This window comes from Eschrichtius robustus, chromosome 18 (assembly GCF_028021215.1).
Source record: "Eschrichtius robustus isolate mEscRob2 chromosome 18, mEscRob2.pri, whole genome shotgun sequence".
Lineage (NCBI taxonomy): Eukaryota > Metazoa > Chordata > Mammalia > Artiodactyla > Eschrichtiidae > Eschrichtius > Eschrichtius robustus.
This window is the reverse complement of record NC_090841.1, coordinates 8,060,897-8,072,014: the sequence shown is the minus strand read 5'-3', so window position 1 is coordinate 8,072,014 and position 11,118 is coordinate 8,060,897. Positions and strand designations below refer to the sequence as shown.

The window sequence follows — 11,118 nt, the reverse complement described above, 5'->3', positions numbered from 1 at the left end:
TGCTAAACATATTCAATTGCTTTATCTCATTATTCCTCACAACACCCCGTAAAGCTGGCACTGTTATTAGCCCACTTTAGCACATGCAAAAGCTGAGGCTTAGGAAGACGGCACAGAACTGAGGACGTGACAGAGCAGGGGTCCAGCTGAGGCCGGAACCCTGCAGAGATTTTGGTCACTGCACAACGCTGCCTCGTATTACGGGGTCCCTCATGCAGGAGCTCTGCGCCTGAGAGCCCCTTCTTCACAATGTGGAGGAGGGCTGCTCTACCCGCGTCTTATCCGCCTGGTGCCTCAGCCCTGCCCGGCCTGCCCAGGTCATGGCCTGCAGAGCCTCCTCTGATGGGCCACCACCTTGCTTCCTCTCCTGCCCTCTGGAGGCCCCATGGCCAGTTTGGCCTCTGGGAGCTAAGGTGTCCCCAGGCTCCACTGGGCATATTCTGGCCTAGCCCACCCTTAGGGTGACCGACTCTTCTTGGTTTCCCAGGACTGTCCCAGTTTTAAAAACAAAAGTCCCACCTTCCAGGAAAGCCCTTGGTCCCAGGCAAACTGGGATGATTTCTCACCCTACCATCCTCTGAACCAACCCAGGCTGAGGTAGACCCAGGGGCCACTTGCATCCTGCAGCTTGCCGTGAACTTTCCTGTCACCAAGAAGAAAAGAAAGGCCCGGCTAGGATACTGAGTCCTGCACCCGCTCCGAGAGCTGAGAGCAGAAGCAACTCCACTAAGGCAATTGGCTCCTGCTGGATGGGGTCTTCAGCCTGGACCCTCAGACAGGCCTAGGAAACCATGAGCCCGTGAGGACCGTTCCTGTGAATTGAGAGACCTGCTTGCCTTGAACCTCACACATGCAACACATTGATGCAGACGTCACTGAGGCCAGACTCCACGTCTCCATCCGCTCTGCTCCCAACAGGAGAAAGCCGAGGGGGAGAGTTGGCCCCCGTCCAGCCTCGTCCTTCCTGTGATGGTGACCATTATGCAACTCGGCTGGGGGTAAAGGGAACTCATCTACTGCTGGTCACCTCAACTGGGAGCTCAGTCCCAATGAGCTGGCTTCTCTCCGTTGGGTGTCCTAGACTCTTGAGCACACCCTGCTGTCTTCCAAATTGTGCTCTTTTTGTCAAGGGACAGCAGGTGTGACAGTGGTTGGACCACTACGAATCTGTACCTGATACAGGAAATGGCTCAACACACGTACTTTATTAAGTATTACCAGCCAGTGACTCATGAACTCATGCACTTACTTATTCATTTGTTCTACTAATATTTGGGGACCCCTACGATGGGTCTGGCATCATCTTAGGCTCTGACACTGAGTTACAGCACATTTTAAACTGAATGATATGAAGAGTGCTGGGCACAATGCTAGCACATAAAGATACCAACCTAGTTCTCATGGGGTGTGGGTAGGGGGCGCACATTCAACAAAAGATTCTTAAGGAAACAAAAGATTCTCAAGGAAGTCTGCTTTGTCCATAGGAAGGATTGTTTGTTTGTTTTCGCACTTATCCCCAATTTATTTATCTCATTAAAACCGTTAGAAAAAAATCTTAATCTCATACGACTCATGCCTACTGTCCCCTACAATACATCACTGTACAGGACGTTTTTTTGAGTTCCCAAATAGTCTGAGCCATTGGGTGCCTCCTATGTGCCAGCCTCTAAGCTTGGCACAGGAAAAGCAAAATAAATAGGGACATTCAAGAGCTGATGATTTAGTGGGGATGGGCGGCACATACTAATAAACACCTTGACATTGTGATATGGATTTGCCGCGGTTGAGACGTGCATAGGGTGCTATGCTGGGGGTCAGGGGCAACACGAGACCAACCTGGAAAAAGGAATCTTCAGTTGTGTCCTGTCTCTTTCTTTGTTTAGTGGTATTTTTTTGCCACTTAAAAATTTTCAAATAATACATGAAAATATAAATAAGAGATTAACGCTTACTCCAAATCTCTTCACCCAGAGATAATCACACTTGACCATTGGTGACCTTCCAGGTGTGTGTGTGTGTGAAGACAGCGTATTTTTTATTATCATCATCAAGGTCAAGGAAAACAAAGCAGTTATTCAACTGTAGCAATTTACCCACGTAAAACGCAACCACCAGCCTCACATATGTGTCTGCATTTTATTTTAGGAAAACATAAATCGGGTCACAAAACATCTTCGGAAAGCAGGATAAGTAAGAAACACACAGACGGGATCTGAAGAGCAAATCTGGTGCCACCATCATGTTCAGGGGGCGGAGCTGACATGAAGATATTCTCTTCCAGGAAAAGTGAGGTTCACTCAAGCTGCAAAGCCCAGAGGGTCATCAGATTTACAGCATCGTTTAAAGGGTTGAGTTATGATGGCTTCTAGGTATTGATTAGCTGAGCACACCCACCCGGAATTCAGTTAGGGGATGAGAAGGAGGGGGGAGATGGTGGTGGTCACTGTCTTGATGTAGTTTTCAAAGTCACTTCCGAAAAGGAGGATGAGGAAATAGTTGACTATCCCAGCCAGGGACATGAGGAACAGGAACAGGATGATGCGTTTCCCAAATATGTAGCCAGGTGTGCTGGAAAAAAAGGAAAGAGAAAACTGTAGGAGCAGCACAAATGATAGCAATTTAACAAAAAATGTTATCACTTTGAGATACACGGGGTTTAAATTACAGCTCCTTTTACTCAGGAATGCTCCGTTTATTTCATATGAAGGATGGAAGTGTCTTAGCTACTATTAGTCATTGAATCTATTTCAAAACCAAGCTAAAAGAGCCTCAAACCCATCACCATTAGGGCTCTGCTCTCCGGCTTCTCTGTGCCATCGGAACTCCAGCTCCTGGGTGGCATGAAGGTGGGGGCTTCCGCTGGTCATCGGGGTTCTGACCGGGCACTAGGAACCCATGCACTGACTAAGACCCTCTCCAGGAGCGCCTGTAGGAGCTGTGCTGGCCAATGTGTAGAATGCAGGACTTTCAGTGCCTCTATGTGAGAAGGATGGTTTAAATGAGCCAAGAAGCCTGGTGGAATCTAAGAGGTGCTTTGGCATCTGAGGGCTCGATCTAGTCTCCTGAGGTTGCCTGGGAGTAACTCATGTTCGCACTAATGAGAGCCGAGCCCCAGCGCTGGAAGGCAGGCCCTTACAATTTAAGTGAATCAGGGGAGGGAGACTTTTCCTCGCCTTCTCTCAGAGGCTCGAAATCCTAAGCCGCTTAGACAGAGCATCAGCTGGGGTCAGGAGGCACCTCCCCAGTGACATGTGACCACCGAGCTGTGCCCAGGGGCTGCCCTGGCTTCCTCTCTCCCCTGCGGCATCCTCCTGTGACGGCTGTGGCTGGTCCATCTGTGCAGCACCGGCGTGTTTGGAAAGTCCAGCCAAGTGAGTCTCTAAGGCTGTTAGTAAAGACACCGGCGAGGGGCCCCTCTGGCAATCAGGAGTGCTCCCCGAGATCAGCCAGCTCAGCTAAACAGATGCCTTAATGCTGCTTGGCCCTTGTTTGCTACAATCGGAGACCAGAATGTGGCATCCATGGGTTCGACGTTAGAAATTTTATCTTTTTGAAAGGGACCCCAAAGGTGCATAAGGCAACTCCTAATATTCCTGTGTCGAGAATTTGAAAATCATTCCACAGTTGAGCATGAATGTCCTCGTTCCTCACAGTGGCCCGGGGACCAGCAGCACAGAAACTTGTTGGAAATGCAGAATCCCAGGTCCCTCCCCAGATCCACTGGGTCAGAATCTGTGCCACTGACGAGCCCCCTCTGTGACCCCCGGGCCCAGTAAAGTGTGAGAGGCGCTGCCAGCTGCCGGCACCCGGCTCCTTAGCCGGCTGTGTTCCTCTCTCCTTGGTTTCCTGTTCACGGTCCTGCTATGAAGTGACACATTCTAGCTCTCTGTTGGGGAAAAAAAAGTTTGGTCCCAAAAGAGAGTGTCATGAGCTGAATTGTATCCCCCGCATTCATGTGTTGAAGCTCCTACACCCCAGTACTGCAGAATGACTATTTAGAAAGAGGGTCTTTAAAGAGGTAAAGGTCAAATGAGGTCACTGGGGTGGGCCCTAACTCACCATAACTGGTGTTCTTATAGAAAGAGGTGAGGACACAGACATGCACAGAGGGAAGATCACTGAGGACAAAGGGAGAAGCCAAGGAGAGAGGCCTCAGAGGAAACCAACGCTCCTGACATCTTCGTCTTGGACTTCCAGCCTCCAGAACTGTGAGAAAATGCATTTCTGTTGTATAAGCCCCCGGGTCTGTGGCACTTCGTTATGGCGGTCCTCAAAGACAGATACAGAGAATTACCTGCTAATGCTGACAAGGAATGGAAAAGAAAGTAAAGGAGTCTATTTTTCAGCCAGAGAATAGAGGCTTCAGAGAAATTAAATTGTTAAAAGTCAAATATTGTAGTGACTCAGATTTATCACATGAATGAGGCCACCATATGCTCATTACAGAAACAAGGAAAAGTGATTTGTGAAGCTATTTCAGAACCTGCTCAAGATAAATCTGTGGTGAAGGATGAAACGGGAGTACCTCCTGATGAAACAGTGGTGTTCTTGATTTGGGTAGGATGTTTCTAAGGATTCGAGGCATATCTCCCCTAAGGAGATGGGTCTGTGGTGCTTTAACTCTTCCCAGACAAGAACTCAGCACGCTGTCATGTGCAGGGCTAAGTGTGAACAGGGGGGTCCCCAGCTCCGGCCCTTCATTCACTGCCTTTTTAAGTCTCAAGCTTAGAGATGGGCTTTTGAAAACTGTGTCCATTATCATTTCTGTAAGCTCAATATTTGGGGTCTTGCACGGTGCCCCTGACTCTGGGAGATTCCCAGGTCTCTGCCATGCTTACTGTTATCACCTCACAACTGACACAGCACCTGCTCAGGGCAGGTGGTCAGTAAAGGTCCTGAACGATGCTGAGTGAACGAGGGAGGCGTGGGCAATGAGGAGAAGGTGGGCTTGGGTAACCCGAATTCACAGGCCTCGAGTCGCAGCCAATCTTTGCCCATCCAGCTCCGAGCTGAGAACTTCAAATTGCAAAGAGGAATTTAGTGGGCGCTCCAACAGGGACCAGGGCTCTGAGGGACAAGCAGGCAGGGCAGCCTAGATGCAAGGCAGGTGATAAAAGGCAGATAGTCTTGTAACATCATGCCAACTGCCATTGAGTTTGGGCCCAGATAGTAGCTCAGAATGAAAGGGGAAGAAACTAAAATTCATCCTACACTGCAGTGTCGTTAAGGATGTTGCTGCTGACCTCATCAGGACAGGGAGAAAGGGGTCACCGTGTAAGGAGAAGGACTGAGAATGAGAGCCATAACTTCCAGGAGGAATAAAGGAGGGAGATGTAAAATCCTTGCAGGGCAGCTTGAAGCCGGAAGGCGAAGCTTCGGTGAGGGAGATACCTCAAGGAGTGACTTACCTACCCACTGGACCAAAAATGACGCTAGAACTTCTGCAGGGAGCAGAGCCAAAAGATGATCTAGAGCCCAAGGGAGAAAGTTCTGGGGAAGGATCTCACTGAGCAGTAACCTCCATCTGTTGGTGAGGCCAAGAACTAAAGCAGGTCCGGAGGGCATTAAGGCATCTGCAGAGTCCAAGGGTGACACAGCCCAGGGACAGAAGGGGGACGGGGGAAGGAGAGGAGTCTACAACAGAAGAGGGATTAGCAAGTCGTTTCTAGAAGGCAGAACTAAAAATCCCCTTGACCTGGGGACTTCCCTGGTGGCCCAGTGGTTAAGACTCTGCGCTCCCAATGCAGGGGGCATGGGTTCGATCGCTGGTCAGGAAACTAAGATCCCGCATGCCCCACAGCACAGCAAAAAAAAAAAAAAAAAAAATCCCCTTGACATGACCCCAGAGGCCCTCAGGCTCGCAGCTACCTCAGGCTATATTTTGGTCTAAATTAGGATCAGACACTTCATCTAGTGTATATCATTTCCGCTGATGACAACTGCCCAGAACACTGTGTTGAGAAAGTACTGTGAGGCCACGCTTGGTCTCGGCAGGAAGGAGCACCACGATGATTAGTAATGCACGCAGGAGTGGTGAGAAGGGCCCAGAACGGGCACAGACAGTGGGCTAAGGGGCGATGGGCTCTTCTTCCTGCCACCTAATGGGGGAGACCAGGGAGGGATTTAAGGGCATAGGCCTCATTGCAACGAGGTCCAGAGATGTGTCCATTTTTGAGTCTATATTCTGTTGTTTATTCTTGTTCATTCCCTGGTAGTGATGGACATATTTTGTCATGTCCCACAGAGTGTCCTGGAATTAAAGCAACTTTAAGGGAATTCCCTGGTGGTCCAGTGGTTAGGACTCCGTGCTTTCACTGCCACGGCCCCGGGTTCAATCCCTGGTCGGGGAACTACGATCCCGCAAGCCGCGCGGCGTGGCCAAAAAAATGTAAAACATAAAGCAACTTTAAGATATCAGGCAAGTGGTGACGGATAAAGAGGAGACCAGTGACTGGTCTGAATTCCTGGGACTTCGCGGGAGGAAGACGGGGCTTCGGGGGAGCCAGCCGGGAGAGCAGAGCCCCTCATTTCATTGGTAGTTACTCTGCCCCCTTCGAGTCTGGACAACAGGTAATCCTCTGGGGAAAGGCAGAATAGAGGTTTTCCAGGGTAAAGGAGAATAAAGAATATCACTGAGGACAGCGCTGATACGGATGAGAGAGGTAATGGAGTTGCGGTTTTAGAGGATAAATAAAAACTCCGCTAGAGAGGAATGAGGGGGAGGTGAGCTTGGAGGAGACTTGCTGGGGGCACCACCATTCCTCTCCGGCTGCAGCTCACCATCCAACCACCCAAAATCACTCAGCTTCGCAGGCCCCCGGGTTCCCCAGACGCAGTGCTTTCACCTGGTGACCTTCTGCGATGGCACTGCCTTTGTCACCGCTGAAGGAGGCTCTCTGAACGGAGAGTCCCTTATCCACTAGAGGGGGCGCTATTGTGAGAGACAGAGAGAAGTGAAGCCAGACAAGGGAGAGAGATGGAGCGGGAGGCTGGGGTCAGCGTGTGGGCGGAGCTCCCAGAGCATCTTGCCGGCCTTCAGAGCCCATCAGGAATTCTGATCGCTCAGGAACTGGTGGAAACTGTAACTCAAACATTTCTTCTTCAAGTATTATCATTTATTTTACTAAAATCCAGCCTTCCCAACCCAGGTCTAGGGAAAGCACAACTGCCGCTCTGGGCGACATCTGTAAGCAGCGCAGTGGTGACTCTACCCACTGCCTCCGTCTGATGTCTGCTCGTGCATCTTACTTTCTCAGCATTCTTTCCGCCGGTCCCCGGATGATCTGTTACTCAAGAGAACTCATCACAAGGTGCAAGCTTTAGTTCTCGTCTCTCTAGGCAAACAATGAAATGTTTCACTCGCTGGAGGCCTTGGGAAGCCAGACAGAGACCGTCATTCAAGCCCCAGACTCTGCAGGGTGGGAGTAGAGGGTGTGGGGTTGCAAAGAATGCGTTAAAGCATCCTTTGTGAGCCCAGCACCGTGTGGAGGAATTTTTAAACGGGAAATCTAGTCAAGGGCCCCAGCTGTATTTCAGAACCAGCAAAGCTCAAGGAGAAAAGGACGAGGGATCCTAGTCGGCCTCTGCCCTCCCACCCCGAGTGGTCCCACAGGGCCTTAAATGGTAGACAGAACACTGTTGTGAATGATCACTCTTCCAGCTGGAAAAGTACGACTCCCCGCACGGTTCTTAAACAGTCCCAGGGGCCTACCTCTGCGTTCTCTCCCCCAGGTAGCCAACAAAGTACTTTTGCCTCACAACCAGGTACATCAGTCCAGCAAAAGCAGCAGGAACTAAGTGGAGAAAGGAAAACACCTCGTGTTAGTGTCGCTGACACCAAAGCGTGCTAAGTTAACCCAATATTAATACAGTCATTATGCAATCAACGCTGGTCACAGAATTGAGCAGAGGCCTCAGCTTCTGCCAGTCGGGGCCGATGTGAAGTTCAGCAAAGAGCCTGCAGCTGGAAGAAACCTGAGATCTCTAATAATAGTCATGTTGTGAAGTAAGTCAGAAACAGAAAAACAAATACCGCATGCTAACACATATATATGGAATCTAAAAAAAAAAAAAAAAGGTGGTTCTGAAGAACCTAGGGGCAGGACAGGAATAAAGATGCAGACGTAGAGAATGGACTTGAGGACACAGGGACGGGGAAGGGTAAGCTGGGATGAAGTGAGAGAGTGGCGTGGACATATACACACTACCAAATGTAAAATAGCTAGTGGGAAGCAGCCGCTTAGCACAGGGAGATCAGCTCAGTGCTTTGCGACCACCTAGAGGGGTGGGATAGGGAGGGTGGGAGGGAGACGCAAGAGAGAGGGGACATGGGGATATAAGTATATGTATAGCTGATTCACTTTGTTATAAAGCAGAAACTAGCACACCATTGTAAAGCAATTATACTCCAATAAAGATGTTAAAAAAAAATTCAACAGAAAAAATAAAACGAAACAATCTAATTAGAAATTTAACAAAAGACAGGAAAGATATTTCAGCAAAGGGGATGTACAAATGGCCAAAAAAAAAGCACATGAAGATTACTCTCATTAGACATTATAAGGAAGCACAAATTAAAACTATAATGAGACATCACTACACACCTATCAGAATGGCTAACAAAAAATAACGATAACACCAAACACCGATGAGGATACACATTGCTGGTGGGAATGTGAAATGTTACAGTCTGGTAAAGACTTCAAGAATTTCCTACAAAACTAAACATGGAATTACCATACGGTGCAGCAACTGTACACTTGGGCATTTATCTCAGAGAAATAAAAAATTATGTTCACATAAAAACAATAATAATAATAGTCATGTTACCCTGTATTGGCATCATGGTGTAGTTTACAAAGTCTTTTCAAACCCTTCATCTAATTTGAATCCTTTTCAGATGACTGATATCATCTTTTCTATTTCCAGATGTGAAAACATGGGTTCCATTGCCCAAGGGGCTTGTGTAAGACTGTCAGCTTGTAAGTGTGTGTGTGTGTGTGTGTGTGTGTGTGTGTGTGTGTGTTTGGGAGGAGAGCTGGACTTGAACCCAGAGCCCTGCTCTGAAGCTGGTTCTCTTCAAAGTACACCCTTCACCTGTGGGCCTCCAGGAATTGCGATGCGCAACCTTTTCTGAACAATTGCTACAGTTCAGGAAAGATCTCCGGGGAAAGAAATGCCCTTTGCATTCCAGCCAAATAACCCCATGGAGTCCTGAACACTTGGAGCTGAGAGTTAGGAAACCCAGCCCCACCAGGACTATTATGATCTGGAGCTAATGCTTAACTCATTCTACCTCTGGACAAAGGGCTGATTACAGCTTTCCTACCTATCAGGAATTAATATGCGGGTGAAACAGAAGTATGGGTATAAAAGCTCTGTGAAAACCCCCCAGCGTTATTCAAATACCAAATTAAGTGCATTAACCGAGCACTTTTTATGTGTCAGGTACTGCCCGAGGCGTACCGGGTACTCTGGTCTCCGATCCTCTCTTCTCTGAAGGTCACAAAATTGTCACAATTCACAATTTGCCTTGGACAAAGTCTTTCCTGGTTGGTCCCTTCCTGGTGGCTCTGCTCTAACTCATCGGCCCATCTCTTTCACTGGGAGCTAAGTTGAACATGACCTAAAAGAAATCAGGGTGCAAAGTGGCTGAATTCATTGCCCATATGCAGCGAACGGCGCCCACCTCTGGTGTGGACCTGGGCTGCTTGGAACACCAGGAGAGGTGTCGTGGATTCAAATCCAGGGTCTAAAATTCTCAGGTTTGAGCAAGTTCACCTGGGGTTTGGGTTCCTGCTCTGTAAAGTGATGGGTTTGGGCTGGGGTTCCTTTCACCTAAAAAATTCTACAATCTACCATATTCATAGGAAGTGATGATTATTGAACAGGGGTGACTGACACTTCTGTCTCCCAGAAATGCCAACACTTGTTTTGGCAGAAAACGCATATTTCCAGGACCCTGAAACCCCTTCCAACTCCCTTTGTATTTAACTAACCAGAAAAACTCCAGATTCACCTGTATCATGTATCGTCTAAGACATAAAAGGAATCATCATTCCTACTCTAAGTGTAGTTTGACTTGATTTTTCAAGTGATGCCAGACATGTTTCTTATTTAACTGAGGACAGAAAGTGGGAAATAAAGAGTGAGCTTACTGACAGCCTTACGGCGCACATGATGTTCCCGAAGTGGTTTCTGCTACCATCCCTCACCTCTCTTCTCTCTCACTGCACCTTATTCCTTTCCTTCATGGCATGTCTCACTCTTGGCAAAAATTTATCCATTCATTTATTTTCTACGCTCCACCTCGCCAACTGCTGTGTGCTTTACCACCATCTCTGTTTTATTTATAGCTGCGTATCCAGGGACAGGGCTTGGCACATAGTAGGTGTTCAATGTATATTTTTATGGAAATAAAGTAAGAGGATCCTTGTGAAAAATCCAGGATTTAGTCTGAAAGACCTGGGCTCCCATCCTGGCTCTGTTATTCACCAGCTGAGCAACCTTGAAAAAGTCACTTCATGTCCCTGGACCAAAGGGTCCTCAAAGGTGACAGGGCAAAATAATATCCACTTTACCTACTTTATAGAATGAGTGAAGGCAATAAGGATGAAATCATTTATCAGAGGACACTAGTGGCCTTTTCTCATGCACCGCTGGGCCAGAGCATGGAAGCCGGCCAGGTCATGCTGAGCCTTCACCAGACACAGTGCCAGTCTCCAAAGGGGACCAAAAATACCACACAGGGACTTCCCTGGCGGTCCAGTGGTTAAGACTCTGCACTTCCCATGCAGGGGGCATGGGTTCGATCCCTGGTCTGGGAACTAGGATCCCACATGCCGTGTGGCACGGCCAGAAAAAAATAACCAACAAACCACCACTCGGGTTTCCGTTTAATTTTAAATCAACTCTGGATGTCAACTTGCTGAAGTCAAGACCGTGGGCTGCTAAGAACCGGGGAGGCTGGAGACCTGGACCCAGGCCCGAAGAAGGACCACCACGCAGACGCCGATTAGCAGGACAGCCAAGTGACAGATGGCCCAGAATAGACCCCTCGGGCGCTCTCATTTAGAATGCCCTTGTATCTGAGCTAACACTGCTTAAGGATTCTGAGTC

The 11,118-nt window shown here is 48.5% G+C and overlaps 1 protein-coding gene across 4 annotated transcripts in view; it reads right to left on the bottom strand.

Annotated features, from left to right (window-relative positions):
- Window positions 1–2,122: 2,122 nt before the first annotated feature.
- Window positions 2,123–11,118, bottom strand: part of ALOX5AP (arachidonate 5-lipoxygenase activating protein) — a 75,867-nt gene continuing 66,871 nt past the window's right edge. For all 4 annotated transcript variants that reach the window (XM_068526840.1, XM_068526841.1, XM_068526839.1 and 1 more), the window contains exons 7-8: window positions 7,712–7,793; window positions 2,123–2,568 (exon numbers count right to left, since the gene is read on the bottom strand). In XM_068526840.1, coding sequence (XP_068382941.1) covers window positions 2,406–2,568; window positions 7,712–7,793 — 245 coding nt within the window. In that variant the 3' untranslated portion in view covers window positions 2,123–2,405. The remainder of the gene's footprint in view (window positions 2,569–7,711; window positions 7,794–11,118) is intronic.